Source organism: Rousettus aegyptiacus, unplaced genomic scaffold, assembly GCF_014176215.1.
Source record: "Rousettus aegyptiacus isolate mRouAeg1 unplaced genomic scaffold, mRouAeg1.p scaffold_m13_p_13, whole genome shotgun sequence".
Classification (NCBI taxonomy): domain Eukaryota; kingdom Metazoa; phylum Chordata; class Mammalia; order Chiroptera; family Pteropodidae; genus Rousettus; species Rousettus aegyptiacus.
Window position 1 is genome coordinate 77,017,746 of NW_023416288.1, and position 25,981 is coordinate 77,043,726.

The 25,981-nt window shown below is 38.6% G+C and overlaps 1 protein-coding gene across 1 annotated transcript in view; it reads left to right on the forward strand.

The window, feature by feature from the left end:
• POU6F2 (POU class 6 homeobox 2) overlaps positions 1 to 25,981 on the forward strand; it is a 451,279-nt gene that overhangs the window by 405,783 nt on the left and 19,515 nt on the right. Inside the window, exon 7 of the mRNA XM_036231030.1 lies at positions 17,494 to 17,700. Within this exon, the coding sequence (XP_036086923.1) occupies positions 17,494 to 17,700 (207 nt within the window). The remainder of the gene's footprint in view (positions 1 to 17,493; positions 17,701 to 25,981) is intronic.

Here is a 25,981-nt window from a genome sequence, read left to right on the forward strand (position 1 = left end):
ACACACCCTCTCATTTTAATCCCACTTTTCCCTAACATGCCATAGAATTTAGGGCCGCAGAGAACATGTTAGGAAATACTGCAGGAAGTATTTCCTCCAGTCAGGCTCCGCTTGGCAACCGGGCCTGGCGGTGATTTCCATGGGGCCGTTTGAGTGCACGCAACTGCATAGAAGATTTGTGGCTAGAAGGAATGTCATGCCTCTCGGAAAAGCGCCCAGGATTGTAATGTGAACACCTAGGGCAGATGAATACCCTGACCCGAGGCCCAGCGGCAATGCTCTCCTTAGGGCTTTGTCACCAGCAGGGACTGGGAGGAGGTAAAGGGGGAGTGGGGGGGGGGGGCGGAGTAAAACGCTCCTGGCTCTCCCGCCCTCATGGATCTGAGGAGTGGGACGCCCTTGATGGTAAAGAGCGTTAATGAGCCCTGATGGCCCTCCATGGCTCCGCAGTAATTACGCGGGAGATGGATTTGTTGCGAGGCTTTGCTACTGTCATGGCTCAGCTGCTGACAAGAGGGACGTAATCAGGTCTCAGACCGGTCTGCGCCACCAGCAGAAGTGCAGCTCTGTCTCTCATTATGATAAGGAATTGTTCAGTCCAGACTTTCCCTACCTTGCCAAAGGTCCCCTCTGCCTCCCGCTCCTGCTCCCTTCTTATCTCTCCAACTTCTGACTCGAAAGAATTAACCCTATTAGTGTCATCAGCCCAAACAGTCCACCAACTTGAAGAACTGAAAATAAAGCACCCCCTGAAATCTTTCTTTCTACCCTCAACAGTGCCACCTGTCATTTACAATTAAAGGGATGGGCAAAAACAATAAAAAATCTAGTTTGGGAGATTGCCCTTGAGAATTGAGACAGAGAGAACAAAGGCCTCTCTCATCTAAAGCAGAACTTTGGATTATTGTGCTGTCACATTTTTTTCTGGTCATTGCATTTTTAAAAATTCTTCACCCATGAGTATTTCATTTTCCTTGGAATAGGGAAATAATATATTCTTGCGTAGGTTCCTGGATCAAAACTGTGGTCACATCCTTTCCAGATAAAGAATAAGAGAAGGGCCAATTAACTGATGAGGCAACCTAACTGACAGCTAGCATTATAGACAAGTACTAAGTTAAAACACACCATTTACAGACAGCTCCTTCAAAGCTAGTCTGACTATTTGGATCTTTGTTTCACTAGCACAGTTTACATTTTAATTAGTGCACACTTGTGACAAAATAATATCACTCTTTAACATTCATGTGGCTCATTTCAGTGTGCAGTGCTCTTTAACCACCCTATTTCCTAGACCAGCACTAGGTTTCAGCTGAATGTTCCTTCAGGCTGATTTCTAAAAAAGAATAATGGAAATAATAATATCTCCCATGTACTGAGCCTTCACCATGGGGCTGCTATCATCTGTGATCCTGTTATACAGTTTTGATTATCTGTAGCCTGTAGATGTGATTATCCCAGCTGTGCAGATTAGCAAACTCTTAGAATGCCAGAATTTGAAGAGTTAAGTGGGCTCCCAGGAATGGCACCTTCAGTAAGTGGCAGAACTGAGATCTAAGCCCAAAGTTCACATTCATCCTCTTTTCCCACCCTCATTGTCTGGTGTTCAAAGACCTAGGTTCATTTTCTCCATGCTCCATAGATGTGTCACAGACTCCAAAATCTTTCTTTTTCCATCTGCTAACAGAAACTATAATTCTTGCCCTATCAACCTTACAGATTTCTCTTGAAGGTATATATAAACACACATACTTAAAAATAGGGAGAGTTGTAAACCTTGCTAAAATAAATGTAGAATGTTTTATTCAATGTTTTTACAATTATTATTTTTGCTAATCAAGGGAACTAGAGAGGCAGATTCTTGGAAATCTCCAAAGCAAGGAGATAATCTTGAAAAGTTGACCTCAGGTCTCAACTTCATCTTGCCAGAGAAAATCATCCTCGAGGTGGCAGGTCAGCAACTTCCAGCAAGGCACCTTATCCAGAAGGAAAGAAGTGTACAGTGAGTGCTTTGTATGGGGCTCTCTGAAGTGAGATTCACTGGAATCTTCTTGGGCTTCTTATAGTATCATACGGCAAAATAATTTTAGAGTTAATTAAACTCGCAAAGTGGCAAGGCCCCAGACAATTCTAGATCCTTCGCTTTGAAAGCTACCCCTCTAAGAAAAAGAGAAATATCTATTACTGCATTGAGTGTAAGAAACCACTGATTTTAAGTTACACCACCAATTTAATAACAGCTTTTTGGAATGGGAGAAAATACTACTGCATTAAACAAATATGTCAATCTTTAGGGGCAGCTTAATTTCACAAATACTACAAATGTAAAAAAGTGGGGGGTCTTATAATTGAGGAAATATGTTATTTATTTGATAAATAGCCTTAATAGCCTAAAGTTAGTATCACAAAAACTGTGTACTTGGCTGTCGATGATGGCTCTCTTTTTAGTATTTAGTTTCTAATAAAAAGTCAGAGATTGAAGTAGAAGCTATTTATTTCTCAGTTTTTCCAAATAGAAAATGAAAATTAAACTTAATTTGAGTCAGGGAATGTGGAAAGAGAGGAAATTCTTAACTTTGAGTTACTATCCCTAGAACATCCATCTTTTCCACAAATGAATTTTATGATCAAGCAGAGCATTATCAGAGTGGGGGAAACATTAAATTTAGATATAAAATGCATTCAACTTCCAAATAAATGTTCACTGTACAATATGCCAAATAATGCACCCAACTTTCTTGTTGGCCTACGAGTTGTTGACATGATGCATTCTTCCTAAGATGTAGGCATTATATCAACTCATCGGACGATAAGAGAAATGAGAAATAGATCATAGATAGGTAGGAATAGAAAAGTCACAACTTAGAACAGTGAGAGGAGCCAGCCTCAGGTTCAGTGTACAGAAGTATGCCTTTGCACGATGTAATTGAATGTAATTCATTAGACATAGGACATTGCTCCAAATTGCTGTTCATCTCATTAACTACCCCTTTCCACCTTGTAAAAATAACAATATAGGTAGATCCTGAGATGATGTCATAAACTGGAGAGTTCAGAATATGACAACAAAGTCGAGATGCAATACGGCTTTAAACTTATAAGCAAATGGCATAAACCAAGCAACACATAAACACGCAAAGGAAAAAAAAATTACACACTTCTTAGACCTGACACTTGCCAATAGATATTCACAAAAATTCACTCTTGTCAGACTAACAGAGGTAGACAGTACAAGTTTCCATGTGCTCACACTGAAGGCAGCCCTGGGTATAAAACATAGGCTTTCGAATCAGATGCCATCCCCAAGCAGCTCTGCAACCCCAGGCAAGGTACCCAGTCTCAGCTGCAGTTTTCTCTTCTATGCAATGACAACAATGCGTTCCTCTCAAGGTTGTTAGGAGGATTAGTACTAACAATAATAAAATTAGCAAATAGCTGTCATTTATTGAGCACTTTCTACCTGCCAAAGAGTGCATTATTTCATTTCATCTTCACCACAACCACAGAAGATGGTTTATGCACATTGCACAGATTAAGAAACTTCCAAGATCACCCAGCTGGAAATGCTGGTGTTCAAATCAGTTTTGTCTGATATCAGAGATTGCTCTTAATTGCTTGTTCCAACAATAATTTAATTTTTTCTTTTTCTTTGCTGATGTATCCCAAATGGCTAGAATGGCACCTGGCACATAAGGAGCATAAACAGAGTAATAAAATCTATGGACTGAATTTCATATAAACTCATATACTATCTGATAAGCATTTTGCATAAATTCATCATTTCATTTTGTTCTCACAATAATCTTGGATTATTATCTCTAATTTACAGCTGAGGAAACAGAGGCTTGGAAGAGCTAACCAGCTTCCCAGGGCCACACAGTTAGTAAGTAAGTGATAGAGTCTAGATTTGAGCCCTTATCTGGCTACTTCAAAGCCCAATTTTCCTCTTAATGGAGCCGCTTTGAGCATGATGTATTTACGTACCTAATACCGTGCCTGCCATATAGTAGTCATTCCTCATCCATACACATGTAATCCAGAGTGGCTGGTCTAAAATAGGATTTACTTAAGATATTGAAATTTTATGTGGAAATGCTTGTAAGCATGATGCCATCCTGCATTACCATATCTGATGAAAATGGCACTTGTTTTTTATTAAACATTTTTCAATTTTTTAAGCTACTAACATTTTAAGGTTGTTGTAAGAAATAAAGGTAATAAAGGGTGTTAAATGCTTGGCATAGCTCCTGACACACAGAGAATACCATACAAGTCCTGCCTCTCTCACCTTGAAACCCATCGAGAGGACCAGTGTGATGATTTTGAGTCTGCTGCTTACACCTATTAGTAACAGGGTAAACTGACGATGTTATTTTCTTCAGATTATCAGCAGCAGAAGGCTAGTGATGTCTAACTTGCCACTCAACATGGCCATGTGGCTGCTAGACACAATAACATCACTTTTCCTTATCACAAAATGTGGCCACAGGGCCACATTACCTGCTAAGTTCATTTAACTACTGTTGGTCCCCCTGATGCTTTAGAATAAAAACATTTCCATCTGCCTTCCATAAATCTGCAGATGAGGTTAGCAAGCTAACCCAGGTAATCAAAAGGAGATCAGTAATATGTACAACTAGAAAAACAAAGATAGGTTTTAAATTCACATGGAATTTGAGGACTTAATTGCAAGTTAAAAATGAAAGCGTTCTCAGTATCATTGCTTTATAAAAGAACTATTTGGGTTTTTTAAATATAAAGGATAATATCCTTAGGAAAAAGTAAATTATTTACATTTAAATGGTGACCTACAATTACTTAGATAAACACATAACGGATTGACATGGCATGCCACTCAGGATTCTGAGAACTTATTTTGATTTTTGAGACCACAAAATCATATACATTTAAAAATATTTTAAAAGGAGATAAGATAGTAGAAATAGAATTAATATGGATAGTTCTGCTCATCTAGAGTTGTTTCTGCAGTCTGGAACCTAGATGAAGCAGAAAAGTGCTAAAAATTTATTGTTGTCAGAAACCAAATCTATTACCACAAACATTACTAGAAATGTCCCAAATAGTTTAGAGAAGGTAAACAGATTATTTCTTAACACTGAGATATAGATTAAGTTTATAGTTTTGCGAGTAATTATCTCAATTTTTCTTCAGTGTAAGAATCACTATACCAATACCTACATTATTTGACAATATGTATATATAGCTTGTGAATGATTTAATCTGGCAAGACTGAAACTTATTCCTGATAAGTCTGCACTTCAGAAATAGCCTTTGAAATAAAAAGTTCCAAAGTTCATAACATGGCATAAATTGTAAATTATTCAGGTTAGAGCAGCACAGTAGAAAAATTACTACATTAGTAGTGCAGTAGTAATGATAAAATACATTTTTCTAGGACCGAATTTGAAGTACCAGAGTAGTACTTAAACATATATATATTTGAGGGACATTTAAAGTAGAAAACAGAAAATTGTGAGAAACTACAACTGGAAAGATGCAGTGGCCTTCTTTGCCTAGATCTATCAAACCCCACCTGATAGTTAGGAAGACTCCAGATTGATCAACTATGAAAATGTGGATACAATTTTATGAGAAAAATTAATCAACATAATTCTACTGAGTTATGGTCTTTGTTGAAAAATTCCATTATCTCACCCTAAAGAATATTAAGAAAACATTACTAAGAGGAAACTGAAAAAGTAATATATGTTAGAATGATAGGAACAACTTTTTCTGATTGAACAGATAGATAAATATTGCATGCAAGTATCAAAATACATTTCATTTTGCCACAACAATATTCTCTTCACCAAAAGCATATGAATCATCTTGTACTCATGAAACTAGGTGGTGATAAACAGATGCATCTTTAATGACACTTAGAATGCCTTCACTGCCCACCTTTTTTGTTTTGCTGTTTATACCAATTTAAATTCGGCTTTACAGCCTGAATGCGCTCATAACACTAGGTGATGTAAAATGCATACAGCACTTTCTTTAACAATTGCTAAACATTTTCTTCACCAAATCCCATTGCTCCAAAGAATTTGGAATATTGGAGGTCACTGATTTAGGTTCCTGATTTAGGCTATTTTCTCTGATTGCCATAGCTCTTTTTCTTGCATTTGGGAAGACATATAAAATAAATGATTCATAGACTTAGGGCTTCATTTAGGAATGTTTACCAAAGCTTTTAAGGACCAAAGATGAGTTAAACTAAAAGATATTCTCCCAAGCAATAAATAACTTTAATCTGCTTTAGTCATTTAATCTGGCATCAGCAGGCAAAAGTAGAAATACTTCCCCAAATTCTAGGTATTTTCTGTTGGCATTAAAACTTAAAAGTTGTAAGCAAAGCCATGTAAAGCCTTATAAAGTTGGTCTTTCTGCAAAATTATGGCTTCATCACAGTAGTGGTTTCCTTTCAAAGAAAAAAAATGTAGTTATTTTTTAGCAATTCTACAGTGTTGCCAGCTGCAAAGAAAGTGAAAATTATTCATAGTTTAATTTGTAGTCATTGAGGAAAAAGAAAGAGATGATGAAATGTTTCCAGTTCATACTTAAGAATCTGTTTTTGTTTTCTGGTCTTTATCCTACTGGACAAATATAATGAATATTATAATGAAAATGTAAAACTTCTGAAGACAGTTGGGAATTGAAGCATTAGATCATATTTGCAAACATTTCCATTTCCTCCCATTGAAAATAGTGAGAAGCTACAAATTGAAACTAAGGTCACAATGGCTAGACGAAATTTGCTTTAGTATGAGATGCCACACTTGCCCTTGATTGAAATATATATTTGTTTTTATTCCAACTGGGATTTTATAGATAGAAAAATTATAATAAAATTATAACATTAATATTATATAAATTAATAGATTTATAGATGAAGGGAGAGCTATGCGAGAGGATGATGGAACTAAGCCCTTGTTTACCACGTGATGAATTCATGTGGAATCAAGATGGCAAAGGTTATTAAGATTGTGGTATGGTCTCTGAGGAGGAACACTGTTCCATGTAAACTGAAGGGCATTCCCCAATGTGTCCCTGTCATTTCTGCTGTCCAGCAGGAACCCAGCAGTTTCGACTTATGTTCTTGGGAACCAGAAGTTCCCAGTGAATTTACTTCCCACCTGCCCACATAAAGTAACCCGCCCTCCTTGCTATCTGACTTTTTAAAGCATTTTAGCCATCTTCTTTTTTATAATCAAAGTGATTGCAAAACAGAAGTTAGGATCAACAGATATTTTTCAGACTCTCCAAATCCAGAATAGTTTCTGGCACATAGTGGGTACTTAATAAATGGAATGCAGAAATCAAATTTCAATAATATTAGACCTCTTCAAAGATTTTTAGAAACTACTATTTTTCAGGAGAAAAGAACCTGTTTCGATGAAGGGTGAATTCAGCAGCCCAATAACAAATCTGAGCATGTAAACAATCTCTAAAAGGAGGAATCACAGGAGATCACCTCAAGTCATTGACAATAGCAACAGTTTCCCAGGAGGATAAAAGAGCAGACAGGACTCTTGCCAAGAACAGGGGTTTTAGCTTTATGTAAACTGTTGCCCTCTTGACTGTTCTGACTACTGGAAGTGTAGACTTTCTTCTTCACTGGGGGTTACTGCTGCCATAGATGACAAGATTTGCAGAACACTCTTATTAATCCAAAAGAAAAGATCTTTATGAATTCAGATGACTAATTTCCCAGTCTTCTACATGGAAACCTGGGCAGTATGGTATGGCCCAGTGCTGGGCACACAGCAAGCCCCAGAAAGGATTTACTGAGTGAATAGGTGGGTGAGTGAGTAAATATGTGAGTGAGCAATTTGTGCATGAATCAATGCATGAATAAAACAACACTCTTAATTTTGAAGACATTTAGAATAAAGCAGAAAGATTCCAACAATTTCCTGGCTTTTCCATACTTGAAGAGGTTCTTATTCATTTGCTAGAATTATCTGCATTTACTTCAATCCACCGCCCCTACTCCAAATATATCTGAATTATCTACCCATATAGGGTACTTTTGATATATAAAGTATTAATATTTGTATAAACAACTAAACTCATATAATCAAAGCTTTTCAGTACATTTTAATAAATAGGTAATACATTTCTAAAGGGAAGACTTAGATAAGGAACAAAGCAGACAGGTCTTTGTCCATTTCTCAAAGGGTATCTCCAAATCCCACTTTTCTGTCTGTCTCAGGGAGAATCACATGTCATGCTGAAAGTCTTTCTTATTTGATCTTTACTGGAAGAACCTACCTTGTATCATAGAGTATTTCTCCCCTGTCACAGATGAAGCCAATAAATCTTTGATTCCAATATCATGCCTAACCAAATCTTAGGCTAACATTGTGCAAAAGTGATTCTCCTCTCTTTTGTCTTCTTCATCCTACCTTCTATTTAAGTACAAAAAAAAGCAGAGCAATAGAGGGAAAACTGAATAATCAAGAATCCAGAGCTTGCCAATATGCTTTTCAGTATAGTATATCTAGAATTCAGAAATAATTTTTAAACTTGTGTTGATAGTGGGCACCAATACTAAGTTCAAGAAAAGAATCGATTTCCTGGATATTGACCCCATGAGTCACTCCAGAATAAGCCATGCAGGTAGTTACAATGACTCTTCAGTAATTCTCATCTCAATGTAATATCATCTTGTATAAATTTAATCTTTTAATTAATAATCATACTCTAGATCATCTTTTAATTAATAATCATACTCTAGATCAACACTTTTATTGTGTTAATGTTTCTTAGCACTTGGATGGGAATCCAAACAAAAGAGTAAACAGTAAATCTCACAACTACAGTAAAATATGTGAGAATAGATATTATGGTGAGTCTTAAAATAAAATAAAAAACATTTTTAATTTGCCTTTAGAATTTATAGTGTGCCAGATTTGCTTGTAGTATTATTGTAGTAGGAACTGTCAACAATTAAGGACGTGATTGCAGCTACTAACTTCGTTTTGCCAAAGGATTTGAGAAAGATTCAGGTCCAGTAAGAATGACCATCATATCAATGGACTTGACTCTTCTCTGGGAGGCTGGTCAGCCCTTGAGATGTGGAGCTTCTTCCATGATGTTTGCTGCTAGTGGTCTGCATATAGGGTTCAGACCACACTCCACAAGCAGATCATTCCTATAAACTACATTTGGAATTGACATCATTCATCCTCTCTTACGTCATCAGAATCTAGTAGAATCCTTTCACCCAATCTCGTCATCTATAATTGGAAAACAAAGGCATACACAGCAGATTTCTTCTTTCTCAATAATTAAACAAACAAAAGACAACAGTCAGTAGTGAGTTTGGGATTTGGAGATAGTCTTGTGTTTGATTAAAGATAAAAGGGGAGACCCATAAAAGCACATCTTTATTGTACATGAGTATTGCTGATTACTAATGAAAATAATCTTGCTAACATAATTACCAAAAGGCCATGTCAAAATTCATTCCAACTCTTTTCTTAGGTATTGCCACTATTTTCTCCTGTGGTGGGCACTGGCTTTCCCTGTTATAATTTTCAGATTTTCAAAAGCTGCAGAAGGACTTTAGAAAATAAGGCATTTTGAATAGCATCCATTTTTAAGTTGACTGAAACTTCAACAATCAGCACTATAAATAGTAGCAACTACTTCTCAGAAATAAACTGACTTTATAGTTAGAGGAAAATGTATATTCCACTCACAATTTTAATTTCTCTACTTCTGGTATATTGTTAAATTTTGTCCTCTCTTTTCTCCCATGTCCCCCTCTCACCTTTCTTTCTCCTCTACTTTTCAAGCATTCTTACTTAACAAAGTCTTGACAGCACAACCCATAGAATCTTCTTTTTTGGTGTTATTGACCTTAATAAATGTAAAGGCAGTCCCTGGTTTTACTTGGTTTTAAAATTGTGAAGAGCAATGGCTTAGAAAATAGTCACTAATATTCATGAATAAGTCATGTTTAATTTATACAAACTACTTAATTATAGGCCTCAAATGTTAAAATTACTTTAAAAAATAAAAAGAGTACATTACCGTCACGCCTGACCCCCTCACACATAAAATGGTAAGATAACTAGAGGAGGTGGGAGACTGGGAGAGAATTACAAGTTTGAATTTCTTTGTCTATAAATTTATGACTATAAAATCCCTTCTTATACAAGTGGAGAAAGAGGACAGAAGTGGTACTTGGGGATATAATTATCAAAGCCTCCCACTGTCCCTTTCAACCCCTCCCCCTCCCCCTATATAAAAGTGCGACATCTTGGCCCATGACTTTTCTTAGACACTCTTAGGGACTACAATTGTTTATGATCACTTTAAACTGCAAATAAGACGTCCAGTTCCCTGACAACAATGAAAACTGCCAACCTAACAAACATCCCACCCTACCACTTGTGGCCCCAGCTGAGCCTCCTCCTTCTGCCTGCTACTGTAGGAAAGTGTTGCCAGGTCCCACCGTCTTTCCCTATTGGACTGATTCTCATTTCCTCAACTTGCTAACCTTGTTTCTGACAGGTCAGGTTGAGGTGGTAAGAGAACAGATGGGTATAAGAATCGGACCAGCTTGCTGAACTGCTATAAGACAGCTTTTGCAATCTGGGCCAGTAGACAGCTCAAACAAACTCTTACCGACATTTTCATGATGTCTTTCAAGGCCCAACTGGGACCTTTCTGATGCATACCACTATGGGCAACGTGTTTCCTTCCTGCTGCCTACTCCCCTCTCAGGGCTTGGTTTCTCCAGGTCCACTCTCAAGGTCCTGTGATACTGCCACAGTGCCCATATGCCAGCAGGTCCCCTGGGACAGATAGGATTGTAAATGGTTTAGGCTCACGGTATGGAGTCCAGGGAAACACTCACGCATCCTCACTCTGCTGTCAGTGAAATGTAGCTAGTGGCCATGAGTATCGTTCTCTCTCTCTCTCCTTTCCTTTTTCCTCATCCTCTTCCTTTTACTCTTCTCCTTCTCCTTCTTTTCCCTGTCTTTTTCTCTCTTCCCTTCTCAGCTCAAAAGTCTCAGGCTCTCACCCATAGATTTCTCATGGTGGGTGTCCCAAATTCGAGGGAACACTATTAAATCAATCACTTTCATTAACTTCTAGGAGAAGAGAAAGCCTCCCATGCCCCATGCCTGAGAGTGAAGAAGACACAGAGTTTCAAAACTTCTCTATGTCTACCCTCACTGTGAGGAATGAGTTCCAGACTGTCTGACCGGTTTACAGAAACCACCTCTGACTATTCAGCACAAAGGTCTTATCCCTCTTTCAGAATGCAGCACCTACTAAATCTTGGTGCCTCTGTGGAAACTTCCACCTTAGTATTTTTTTACAAGACAAGGAAGAGTTCATTATTTTCCATTATAAACTACTGTTTTCTGTTCCTCAAGACAAAATATTTTCTTGGTGAAATTGTAACATTCAGAAAAATTCAAAAGATCTCTTGCAACTTAGTGCAAAAACCTAGGAGTTGCCACAAAGCATGTAAGCAAAATTAAGTCATAAATAAACATTTATTGAACACCTGTTTTATTATTAAAGCATGGTGTTGAGTGCATTGCATACATTATCTTATTTAGTCCTCACAATAACCTTATGAAGCGGGCATTATTATTTCCACTTTGTAGATGAGTAGACTGAGGTTCTAAGAGGTGAAGTAATTCTCTCATAATCTCCTATAGGCAAATCTTGAGCTTGATGCTAGCCAGTGAAGAACATTTTCCCCTTTCCATGTATATCTTAAACTCTATGAAGAAGAATTACCTTTAATGACTTTTTAATAGCTTTTAGGGGAGAGGATTGTTTTTATTTCTGTTATTTCTATTTTTACAACATTAGTTTTTGTGCAAAGTATCTTTCATAATGTGACTAAAAGTGACATTTTAAAGATTATGACCCCTCTAATTCTTCACTCTTGTCTGTGTGTTTCTAAAGTTGAAACCAAATATAGAGCACCCAGAAGGGATCCTAATTCTAACTGACAGTTAAATAGGTAGGTATTTCCAGGGGCAGAGTACCTATTGATACCCATAATATAATCATGAAAATGTATACTTTATAAAGTTCTTCCTCACAATTACTCATTAAGAAAATGTGTTTCATCAACTTCCTTCAAGTTGGGCTGAGATAATTTGTCTCATATCCTTGACTTCAATTATGCCACCTTCAGGCACGCTGCCATTTCCGCTGCCCACAGCCACACTAGACATTGTCAATTAGTCATGACACTGTTTCTTCCTGATCTCTGGAACCTTCAGATCTCAGGGAAGCCATGGCCAACTGATTGGTTTTACCTGAAAAATTAAATCTATTTGTCCTTATTTGAGTGTCTTCCTCTAACTGAACTCCTTTATCTGCTTACCTCCATGCCTTTACTATTCTTTAGTTCAGATACTCTATTTTAGGGCCCTCTTAATATTCACATTTCTCTTGCTCTCCATCTTGGACATAGCTAAATGGAAGAAGGTACTAGATTGCATCTTGCAAAAATGAATTTTGTTTAGAAAATAATTGCATTTTCTTACTCTTCCTAGAATCAATAACGTCAGAGCTGCCAAAATAATTCTAAGTGAGTTTAACCTTAACTCTAACAGCACAATGAGACTAAAATGATTGTATTACATAAGGAAGATAAAATCATCCCTTGGAGGAAGCGCAAAGAGTTGCTGCAGCCAGACCAGAAAAGACGGGGAAGGTGATTGGCTGTTTCTATTCTGGCGATCACTCACCACCAGCTCCTTGGTTCTCAAATGCTATAAATTCTTTTTTCAAGAATGGACAGAGTGATGCTAGTGTTAACAAAAGCCTCTTGACCAAAAAGTGCTGAGGTAACACAAATATTTGGCAAAGAATTGTCTCTACTGATGGATTGAAAGACCTGAGGAAGTCACCAATTTACAGCATTGGCGGGTTTCTTTTTCTTAAAGATGTGTGCAACAAAATTACTTGTCAATTTGACATCTGCAATCACGCTCTCTGTAGCAGAGTTTAACTGCATGTCATAGACTATTACGACATGTGGACTATCAGACAACTTGTCTGGATGCCCTTGGCTTCTGTGATACCACCCTCAACTGCTATTGATAACACCTACATGTTGGCAATGAATAAATTCAACACACAATACTCTCCATCGTCATAATTCATCCCTACTGAATACTTCAACTAGACTGAGATCCATAAGGGCATTGTAATGATAACCTGGTGACCTAAAGGACTTATGTGGCCTTGAATCACTGAGGCTTGCTACAATTGCAAGATAATCTTTACAGTAGCTAAAATTATAATTGCTGCTGCATTAATGATAGTCAAATTTATGTGTAAACCTCCCAAACTCTTACGGAAATAGGAATATGTGTACTAATGAACACTAATAGTCATTTAAAGATTTTTTTTAGTTGCTTTTGCAACTGGGACTTTATTCTCAGTGGTAGTTTATGCTCTTAACTACTCTAAGGAAACAGACGGGAAAACATGAACAGCAACAACCAAATAAGTCCCCTGTCAGAGAGGCTGGAACTCTTTAGGTCACAAATTATCATTACAATACCAGTATGGGCCTTGGCCTGATTAAATCATTCACCAGAAATGAATCATTACTGTTAGAGTTGGGCTCAAAGACATACAGAATCATTGCAAATGGTTCCAGAGCTATTTGTTGTGGAATTGATGGAACAATAACCTTACTCAAAAATTTCTAATGTTGTGACCTAGGCATAAAGTAAGCCATGCTTTTTGAAATGAGGTGGAAGTGAACCAATCAAGCAACTTCTATGTCAAGGATTCATTGAGGCATTTGCTTCACAATTGGGCAGCTACAGTACAGTAGCATCCTAACAACTGAGCTCCTGGTTTGTAATTTCTCACCATACTGTCACATTTACACCTAAAATAGCTCCATTTCAGCACTCTTCCCCAAACCCCCCCCTCAGAAACCATTCATCAAAATCCTTTGCCTGGATAAAAGTTGGCCCTTCCAGACTGACCTGTCCTTCCTCTACTGTCTCCAACATCTTTTGCATCCATGTTTCTCATCTCCAGCATATAATCTTGTTTGGAATGGTTTCTCTGCCATGCCAAATCCCACCCAACCTCCAAGACCCTTTTCTGCCCCCATTTCTTCTGTGAAGTATTCCCTACCCATCCCTGCCTTTCTTTCTCTGAAATAACTCATTCGTTCGCAATATTCTTTTGAGTACCCACCATGTGGGTATAAAGATGTTTATCAAATAATCCTTGCCTATTGTTTGGTGCATAGTATTTCTCTATTGAATTGTTAGAATCTTTGCATGCCATGTACCTGTTTTATCACTCCCCTCCCCTGCCCCAATAGTATCTTCTGGTGTCCCCCATGGTACATAACACCATGTCTTATATAGAGAATAGTCTGAAGGTACTAGGCTGCTCTGTGAGAGTCCTCAGCATCTTAGCAGAGCTGAAATTCATCTTGTGTAGTTAATCCCTTGAGTTAGAGTTACAGCCTAGTGGCCATTTTTGCTCAGTGACATGTGCTTCCACTGACTTCTCTTATCAGTAAATCCTTAGCTCTGGAAACCAGAAACTCAAACTCCAAAAGCTAGTCGAAGGACTGTAAGTGCCTCAAAAGCATCCTCTTTCTATCTTTGCCCTCAAGTCAGAGTTTCTCTAATGTCAAAATTCAATTTTAATTTCTTGATGTGGTTGAAATATGTGTAGATATAAATACTTCCCTTGAATATCAAAAGCCTTTAATTCAAAATGTCATTTCTGCATGTAAAACTCAACTTTCTACAAGTGCCAAGGGCCACACACATTGACTGCCTCTGCTTCTCTTGTTTTTTGTTTCCAATCTTTGAAATCAGAGTCTGAGAAAGCATTTTGGTGAGATGTATGGAAGTGCTGAGAGGAATAGAAACCAGTCTAAATGAAATAGGCACATCAGAGAATTTTCAGACAGCAGTGTACACTCATCTCTATCCTCCAATGAACGGGAGCAAATTAAAATCAGCATGTTGTAATACATCGAGGAATATTAGAAAATTCCCCACAATGCACTGCCAAGGTTTTGACATGCTGAGATGGTGATCCCAGCTCCCCTGAAAAGGGAACATAAATAAGAAATGCATAACCTCTCAGACAGCTTCCAGATTGGAATGGTCCCTAACCCTGCCCTCACCCCAAAGGCAAACTCTCTCCTTATTAAAGGGTTCCTTCAGTCATGCCATTCCAGATCCCTCTGGCTCCAACACTAGCACTGTCCTTCCATCAGTAAGTGATGTGAGAGCCTAAGAAAGAAGAGAGAAGCAGGTGAGGAAGAACCTAAGTGGCACCATGTTTTAATAATGTCACAGTGCAGGATGCGGAGGAGAGGCTGCATGTAGAGAAGAGGCTGATGAGTCATTTACATTCACCTTTTTTCTTGCCACACAGAAAGCAGACAGAGGATCTCATTACACAAGGTGAGCACAGACTTGTGTCAATCTTCTCAGAGGAGATTACCTCTCTCTGCATCACGGTGTGTTCTATTGCTGTCAAGTGCTGTGCCTCACTCTGAAGCCTTCTCCCAGGCTACTTACTCACATGGCTCCTAAAGGAGCTGACATCCTGCCTAAAATAGAACCCACAACCCCGCCACCTCAATGAACCCAGCTTTCAACTCTGGCCAATCAGACGGAGTACAGCTTCTCGGGCCTACAACATGGGGGAGCCAGAGTGAATGGGTCAGCCACCAAGTCATCATAGTGCATTGTAGAAAGGAAGATTATACAGTTTACAATGCAAATGTAGAGAGAGGTGTTATATAGTTCACACTGCAAGTGTGAAGAGGGAAAGTATCCAACACAGGTGTGGGACATAGGACGTAGGGTCATAGGAAGAGCCTTTGGATACTAAGCTGCTTAATGCAAGAGCAGTCATCAATAAAGTACTTATGTGCTCTGATCTATTGATGTGGACTCCTCCTGACCTTGCTGGCACTGATGAGACATACTCATTGCTGATGCTGCAAGACGGACATTGCAGGCTTGCTCAGTGAGACTGAGGAGCTGCAGACTCCCTAAGGGGCTGCTGACCACTCTCACAGTGATTACTTGACCTTTATCAGCAGCCATTGACAACTGCCATTGATACTTGATATTCGCACAGCCCCTCCATTAGTGCCATCCCACGGGGGCTTTTGTTGTGGAAGCAATGACTAAAGGAAGAGGGGGAAGGAATGGGCAGTTTCCCTTTCATGATCTTTGTCACTGAATGGTGTGGTCTTGTGGTTCTTCTGTGGTCCCAATTGCATCTGGAATCCCAGTGACAGCTGAGTCTAGAAGTCATTCATTTAAAATACATTTATTGAGAAATTATGTTTAAAAGCCTGTTAGGGATACTGTGGGGTTAGAAATCAGAATCCTTTATGTATAAACTCAGTCCACAAGTAACTTATTGTCTGGTGGAAAGTTGCAGACAGAATGCAATGCTTTTTCTAAGAGCTGGTACCCTCCAATATTATCCATATAGTGGGAGCCAGATAACATAATGGAAAAGCAAGCACTGGGGTCAGCCAGACCTGGACTCCAGCTTCGGTTCTATTCATCGGATACAGATTTTTCCATCACATCACCACAGAGTCACCTTTGTCTTACCTACTAAGAAGGGCGGGACTAATGCCCACTTCTCAGAGCTGTTGTAAGAATATGAAATGACATGAGATCACTTCTTGAGAAAGCATTATTAATATGTCTTGGTGGTCCCCCAGGCCACATCGCCATGGTGCTCTTCTGGAAGGTGGCCCCAGAAGACAACCAGCAGAGAAGAGCTGCTTAACTATCCCGTGGTGTATGGAAGGGAAAGCCTCCAGTCTCGAGTTTCACAACTCCCTCAGGAGAGTCTGTAACATTGGAAACATAGATCAAATTTTCATTTTTTACAGATTAAATTTGTGTCTAACAGTCTCCCTGACTCCAGAACCTGGGCTCTCAGCCATGAGCACAGGGTGTTGAGGACCTAATCCAGGAGCTGACCTGTGACTTTGAAAGAAGAGCAGAATGTTGACAAAGGAAGGAGGGTAGGAGCAATCACCTGGGAACTGAGGCTGAGGAAAGAATGTCAGGGACGTCATGTCTGAGGGGCCACTATGGGGACCGGATGAAGCTCCCCTGCTGGATGAGGGCCGTGTGTGCCAAGAGAAGTCTGTCTTCTATGTAATTTTCAGACAAAGCAGATGTCTGTGTTGCCCTGGCAGAAATCACATGTTTCTGCCATCGCTGATGCTTGGCTTTATTTTTAAATGTTTTATCCCCTCAATCTATATGTGCCTTTATGTCCTTCAGATGCTCATCCTCTGCCACTTACTTCCACACCTGCATCTGCAGGTCCATTCACAGATCTTTAACCAGCTCTCAAGGAGCCTCCTACAGAGACCAGGAAGAGTGAACTTCAGGTGCAGGTGCAGACCCTAAACAGAGCCTGAAATCTCACCTCTCTGCCTTTCTCTTGCAGATTATTGGGACCATTCCTCTGATGCCAAATCCAGGGCCATCGAGCCAGGCAGCGAGCAGCACACAGGGCCTTCAAGTACAGCCGATCACCCCCCAGCTCCTGACAAATGCCCAGGGCCAGATCATAGCCACAGTTATTGGGAACCAGATCCTGCCAGTGATCAACACCCAGGGCATCACACTCTCACCCATCAAGCCCGGCCAGCAGGTAAGTCTCCATGTCCAGGCAGCCATGGCTACCTGAATACCTCTTCTTACTGCCCTTCGGTTCACTCACAATCACTGAAAAGTAATGTTTAAATTTTAAAATATTTAATTTCACTAGTCCTAACATATCAATATTTATAAACAGGCAAGTAGCTTTATTTTTCATTCTTAGCATCTATAAGTGAGAACTAAATAGCTTTCGAATATAAAATATAAATGTACTAAATTATGAACAGAGACAGTAGTCTAAAATGAGGATGTGTTGTTATTTACCTACACTATGATACTTAATTTTCAGCTAATTTTAAAGGGGATCAAGAATAAACTAAAACCACTTATACCTTAACTGTAAATGAAAAATATTATTAAACACCTAGAGATCCCATCTTGGTGCTGCTGAGACTGATGCCTACAAATTAGGAAATATAAAATAAGATGCTCCACTTGGTTAAATTTCTTTCAAACCCTGACAATCCAGTTCATTTTTTTTAATTCAAATATCAATGGAACACTTCCTACATGTCCTGTGACAGGACAGATGTGCACAAAGTTTAGTATCATCACAGAGATTAGAGTGACCAACTTTGTCCAGAGAGTTTTGTGTACTCACAGAGAAAGCGGTTTGGGGACTAAGTCTTAATGAATGAGCCAAAATTAACTAGGTAAATGATTGGGTTTACAACATTCCTGCCAATAGGAACAGCAGACACAAAGTAAGGGAATGTGAAAAAAAGTGGAGCATAGAGCTTTGTAACTAAACTGAAGAAGATGGACTTGGTCTCTGTGTGATCTTGAACACGTCATGCATCATCTTCATTCCCCAGTTACTTCATCTTTAAAATGAAGTAACTAGTACCTACCTCACAGGTCGTTTGTGAGGATTCAATTGTAAAATATTTAATATGCTTACAGAATGGTTAAAACTATGCCTGGCATACAGTATGCACTTATATAGTAATGAGGATAGTGATGGTGATTTACCCTGAAGTCCTGGGAGTCTATAAGAGGTATTTAAAAGGAGATGACATGCTTAGCTTTATTTTTCAAGAGAAGAACTCAGGTAGCATATAGTGGTTGAACTGAAGTGGTGAAACGTCTATTGTAAACAAACTATTTAGGAGACTATAGCAAAACACAAATAGAAATTCATGAGAGCAGGCACTAGATAGTTGAAACTAAGGGTCTGGAACTGTAGTAGAGCTTTAGGACAGGATCTGAGAGTCATGAGCACATACCTTGTAGCTAAAAACAAGACACCCAGAGAATCATGAACATGGAAAAGAAGGAAGACAAAGGAGTCATCTTGGAAAATATCAGAGGAAAAGCAAGAGAGAATAAATGGTTGGATTAGTTGGAGAGAAACCCAGAGTGTGGTGATCTAGCATCCAAGAGTTTTAAAAAGTAGGAAGTGGACAATAGTGTCAAGTGCTGCAGAGATGAAACTAGGTAAACAATGGAGAGACATGATTTCCTCTATTTCTTTGTTGTAACATCTTAAAGTCTGGATCATCTCTGTTGAAAACATTTTAAACAAGTAACTGAGTAAGGTAAGAAGCAAAAGATGGGCAAGACTAAGGCCTGGATTTACAGAGGGAGGGTGCACCAACAAAGAAAAGGTGATGAAGAGGAAAGTGGAGACCAACAGTGAGTGTATGACTGAGTATAGAGCTTTATGAGGTGTTGGGAAACTGTATAATATAAAGGATTTAGCAAGAAAATAAATACAAAGGAAAAGGGAAGAAGAAAGCACTGATACATCATTCATCAGCAACAAAAATGGAAGCGTACTGCCAGAGACCTCAGCCATTTTGCTCCTGAGCCAAACATGAAAACAGCCCATTCTTGTTGGCACTCAAATGCTGTGCTTGGAAAATCCATTTTCTTGTTCAATAAATTTTTTAAAATCTGTTTAATATAAATAGTTATCAGCTATCTACTATTTGTCAGACATTGATTATACCCGCAAGCTAGGCTGGTGGGCAAGACAGATACCATGAGCCCTTCCTTCATGAAGTTTACAATCTAGTGAGGGAGCTGGACATTCATCAAAGATTCACACAAATATATACCTAAGATCTGCAATAAGTGCCATGAAAGAGTAGTAAGGGGATATATGAGACTGTCCAGCAAGGGGACCTCCTCCAGTGAGGGGGTCAACACGAGGAAAAACAAACCCAGGTGTGAACACACTTTCCAGAGATAAAGACCTCTGTCTTACTCCTTCCACTTCCCAGCCATGCTCTTCCCCAGCTTTGTCCCAGGCAGTGGAGCAGTCCCTACAAAATATATCACTAAGGACTTTTATACTCTTCCCAGCCACCATCTCTCAGCTGGTTTATTTCTTTTACTAATTACAAGATTCCATTGCATTCTCTACCTTCTAAATAGTTCCCTAAATAAGGCAAGATTCTTTGTCTTTCATTGGCTTTTTAAGCCCTAGTTCTATCTCAGATTCAAAATTATCTCAGCGGAGGGTGGGGGTGGATGAAGAGTTCAACATCTTTTCATATAATATGCTAAAAACTATTTCTGTCAGCAAAGCCAAGCTGTAAATTGCCAAAAATGTGATGAAGTAATTAGAAATCATCAATATTTAATATAAAGCAACTCTCACTTTCACCTTGAATTTCAAAGGAGTGTGTTTGGATGATAGAGTATTGCTGTTACATTAAATTACATGTCTAGATTTGAGGTGGTACAGTTTTTATCCAGGAAAAGGATCTAACTAAGAAATGACAAATGAGTGCCATTCTTCAACTCCTTTCCCACAATAGACATCAATTAATCCATTTCCAAATTCTCTCATGAGCAGAGATGTACCTCAGGAGCTTTTTCATACCACACCTGTTGTCCCCTAGAATGAAACCTCATTACCATGGGAACATCTGGTCCTCTGTGGTCTAACCACCACCACCATCCTCTTGGCTATAGAACTGGAGATATAGCAACTGGGAAGGAACAGCCAGCCTCTTGGGGGTGTGCCTTGCAAATCCAACTCATGTCAGTCGCAACCAGTACCTGCAGACACTCCTCGCAGGTGTACCTATATGCATCTCTCGTGTATGTGCATGCTAAAGGAACACATGAGCACAACTGAAAACACTGACGTACGAACCTTCCCGAATCCCCAAGTTACAGCAGGCACTGACAGGCCTGTCCCTTTTGTTCAAGGCATGTGCTAGTGATCTATCCTAGTCCCAGAAAGATCAAGGGAACGAATAGTGAACTTAGTCAGAAATGGTTGGCAAATGGTTGAAATAGATGAGTAAATTGCTCTTGCTCTTGCTCTTGCTCTTGCCCTTGCCATCTCCATCTCCATCACCATCGCTATTGCTATTGCTATTGCTATTTTTTGGCAACGGCTCTGGTTGGAACACCTTGTAACATGTAGTAAAGTTAACAAGTTGTGTAAATTGACAGGAGATTCACAAGTCTGAGTCCCATTTATGGAAGCTGAGATTCTGAGGATCGCAGATCATAAAATGCCTAGAACCCAAAAGTAAAAAGCTCAAAGCTGGAGATATAAGGATAGGAGTCTTCAATTTTTCTGTAACTATCACCCTATACATTGAAAAAATATAATATAAATGACCACTAAAAAATAAAGGATTTCTATCATGCAATAGAGAAGTTTCTCAATTTATTTTTTCACATAATTTACAACAAATGCTAGATCATTGACAATAACTAGAGTTTTCAGAATATGAAAAAATATATATTTAATATAAAAATTTGATGGAGCTCCAAAGTAAACTTTTGTTTCTTCCAGGCATTTTGCAGCTACTGTGGATTATGGTGAACTCTCACTCCCAAAGTTAGAGTGCCCCAAACACCCTCATTTGCCCTTGCTGTACTGTGATTGTGAATTAAATAGCACAGATATTATTTTTGTATATATTATTCTTTTTATATATATTATTCTTCCTTTGACTAAATCTCAACAAAAGTTAGTGGAAGTTTTTAGTGTCATTAAGGAGCTAGAAATATTTGAACAGGTAAATGTTACACTTTGTAAAATCAGAGCTTTGAAATTTTTCAAAAATTAAATACCGTAGATATAATACTTGGAGAGTGCCATCCTTGAAAGCACTCAATTTTTCTTCAAAAAGTAATCTTAGTGCTAATAGGAAGCCAAAGGAAGGTGGTTTATTTAAATTAGCTCTCTAAAATGCCATATGATTACCCAAATCTATCCATTTTTTTTAACTAAATACAAAAATGTTCTTGCTTATCTGTTTTTAAAAGTCAACTTCCCTCCCCAACCCTTGCCTGAATCAGTGGTTGACAACAAAAATGTGACATAAATGAGACATTTTCACCCACAAAGTATCTAAAATAGTGTAGGGGTATTCCTAGAAGGATGAAATATATGTCAGTGACCCAAATACAAAATAGCCCTTTGACATTCTAGCCACACATCTGGGAATCTCATCTCTCTGGCCTCACTCCCAAGCTCCCTACATATTCTGTGCCACTGGCCTGAAATGCCTTTCCCACCTTCTCTGGAAAACTCCTCTCACTGTCCCTCTGTCCAGAATGCCTCTTTGATAAAGCTTCACTGTATTGCTCCTTCATCTCTGCTTTTCCAATGCTCCATTCATGTCCTTCAAACCGTACTGTCATTAAGAGTCTGCTCCAGAAAGGCAGGAACCAGAATGACAGCCTGTTCAGGACCCAGCCCATGGTGAATGCTCAGTCAGTTGAGTTCAATTTAATTGCTGCCAGATTATATTGTTTCTCTGTTCAGAGTACCAGCATCCCAGAGCCATGCACAAGCTCAGGCCCTTATGCAGTTTTCTTTTTCTTTTGTCATTTTCCAGTATGTTCCAAGTTAGTGCTTGTAGGCAGTACTGTTTTCTCTAGTTATCTCTTTTTTGAATATCAATTCCTTCATCTTGCCACATTCCCCCTCCTTATCATCTCAACTATATTTAATCCCTCGTTTTCTGTTCTGCACTAAAATCTGATTCTCATCCTGTCATTGTCCATGATGAGCCCTGGTTGTGTGTCCCACGCTTGTTTGAGTACTGCCTTGGCCTCCCCTGCCTGTGTCTGAGCATCAACCCTGAATCCTGCTCTCATTCTGCTCTCCTTACTTCCTCACACCTTCCAGCCTGGCAGGAACAATGTTGTTTTCAACTCCTTCTTGAGACCTTTGGAGCTTCTTCCATACTGACCTCTCCATAGACAAGTGGTGTCTGAAATGGAGCCTTACATTTGGGGTTTTTCATCCTACTTGGGTTAAAGAGCTGTTTCAGAGTTGTGTGAGAGCTGGAAGGATGACCCAGTAAGTGTCCTAAACCCTGCCAGAAGGATAACTACCTCTTTGGTCATTCAAACTTTCCACAAAGATAACTAAAATCTCCCCTAGATATCATCTTCCAGGTCCTCACAATTTCTCAAGTTAGATTATTTTGATGTCAACCCTGAATCTCTCAACAAATCTAACACCTGCACTCTTGTCCTGTCCACAGTAGAATAAACTCAACAACACTCAAGCATTCATTATGTCCTCCTAATTATTGAAGGTTCTTATTAAATATGAGTTCTGGCTTTTTTGTCTAAACATAATAAATCCACTTTCTTTATCCTTTTTCTAAGAGAAGCTTCTTCCAAAATCTTGTGTACTCTCCCAACCCACAGCATCAGCATCACCTTTTAGAAACACAGCTGCTTGTGCCCCACCTTACATCTAACTGCATCAGACACTCTGGAGGTGGGGCCCAGTGATATGTGTTTTAACAGCCTTTCCAGGCAAATCTGCCAAATGCTAAATCTTGAGGACCACTGATTTAATTTCTCTCCAAGCTATTATAAGGTACAGAATACTCAGGAAAATGCTAGCCAGTGCAAGGAGGGAGGAAAGTCTCGTCCTCCTCTGCTCAACCTTTGCTCGACCTCCTAGAGTTATATTCACTTTCTCCCCTGCACCATGTGGAGAGTTAGCCTGTGGTTCCTTATGGCTCCCTAACATATTTAGAAAAGATCAGACCTCATTCATTTTACATTTGTGTATTTGGAAAGTTTCTTCCTCCCCAAATGAATTTCTCTATATTTAATCCTATTTGAAATGTACTGTTTTATGCATTCACTTTTCTAACTTGCCTAGCACATTCTACATTTTATTCCATTTTCCAAGACACTTATCACCCCCACTTAATTTTATATCAATTGTGAATTTAGTTAGTAATGCTTTATTCCAGAAACCAAAACATTATTAAGGATATACTGTGTTACACATGGAAGATATATGGGGCACAGTAGCACAGAAAATCAAGAAAGCATTTAAAATGTGCTTGTACTTGAATCTATTTTTGTTGAATACATTAAACACCCTGGCAGTGCCAAACAACGCAAACAAACCAATGAAGCCAGCCTGTGAGAGGCAGCAGGAAGTACAGGCATATATCAAAGATATTTCAGGTTCAGCTCCACACCACCTCAGTTAAGCAAGTATCACAATAAAGCAAATTGTAACCTTTTGGTTGGAGGAGGGTCTTACCTTCAGTTTTTAAAGAAGCACAATATCTTCGAAGTGCAATAAAATGAGGTAAGCTGTGTAAAGCTTTCGACTCTGAACCCTGTCTTTCTGTTTCTTATTCCCCCTATGGGATGAACATCGGTCCCTCCTCTGGATAATACTGAGCCCCAGGCTAATACGAATTGCCCTTTCCGTCTTTTTTTTTTTTTGGTTGACTCTTCATTTTTTCAGCCTGTATTAGTCAGCTCGGGCTGCCATAATAAAGTGCAACAGACCAGTGGCTTAAGCAACAGAAATGTATTGTTTCATAGTTCTGGAAGACAAAAATTTGAGATCAATGTGTCAGCAAGGTTGTTTTCTTCTGAGGCCTCTCCTCAGCCTACAAATGGCATTCTTTTCCCTCTGTCCTTACATGACATTTTCTCTCTATCTGTCTCTGTCCCAATTTCTTTTTTTTTTTAATAATATTTTTTATTTTTCAACTAAAGTCAGTATAAAATATTAAATTAGTTTCAGATATACAATATAGTGATTACACATCTATATAAGTCACAAAGTGATCACCCCAGTAAATCTAGTACTTCTCTGACACCATACATAGTTTTTACAATATTATTGACTATATTCCTTATGCTATACTTTCTATCTCCATGAGTACTTTGTAACTACCAATTTGTACTTCTTAATCCCTTCCTTCTTTTTCACTGATGCCCCCAACTCCCCTCCCATCTGGTAATTCTCAAAACGTTCTATGTATCTATGAGTTTGTTTTTTTTTTCTTTTTTTTTTCTTTTTTCTTTTTTTTGCTTGTTTGTCTATTTTGTTCTTTAGATTCCACATGTATGTGAAATCATATGGCACTTGTCTTTATCTGACTGACTGACTCTACTCCACACACTACCCTCTAGGTCCATCATGAAATTCTTTTTCCATCCCCTTACTTTTAGTTTCTGTGTGTCTTTTAATCTGAAGTGAGTCTCCTATAGGCAGCATATGTCAGGGTCTTATTTTCTTATCCATTCAGCTACTCTATCTTTTGATTGGAGCATTGAATTATTTTTCATTTGAAGTACTTATTGATAGATAAGTAGTTATTACCTTTTTTAATTCATATTTTTGATACGTATTTTTTCATTTTTCTTAAAGAAGTCCTTCAAACATTTCCTGTAATATTGGGCCAATGTTGATGAACTTCTTTAGCTTTTTCCTTGTCTGGGAAGCTCTTTATCTGTTCTTTGATTCTAAATGATAGCTTTGCTAGGTCAAGTAATCTTGGTTGTAGGTCCTTATTTTTCATCATTTTGAATATTTTGTGCCAAGCCTTTCTGCCTTGTAGTTTCTGTTGAGAAACTGGCTGACAGTTCATGGGAACTCCCTTGTAGGTAACTAACTGCTTCTCTCTTACTGCCTTTAAGACTCTTTCTCTTTGCATTAACCTTGATCATTTTAATGATGATATGTCTTGGTGTGGGCCTCTTTGTATTCATCTTCTTTGGGACTCTCTGAGCTCCTGGGATTGTATGTCTATCCCTCACCAGGTTAGGAAAGTTTCCTGTCATGATTTCTTCAAATAGATTTCTTGCTCTCTCTCTTCTTCTGGTACCCCTATTATAAGAATGTTATTATGCTTGATGTTGTCCCAGAAGCTTCTTAAGCTATCTTCATTTTTTTTTTTTGGATTCTTTTTTCTTTTTGCTGTTCTGATTGGGTATCCTCCACTACCTCATCTTCTATGTTGCTGATTTGAACTTCCATTTCACTCACACTGTTGATATTCTCTAACATACTCTTCATCTCAGAT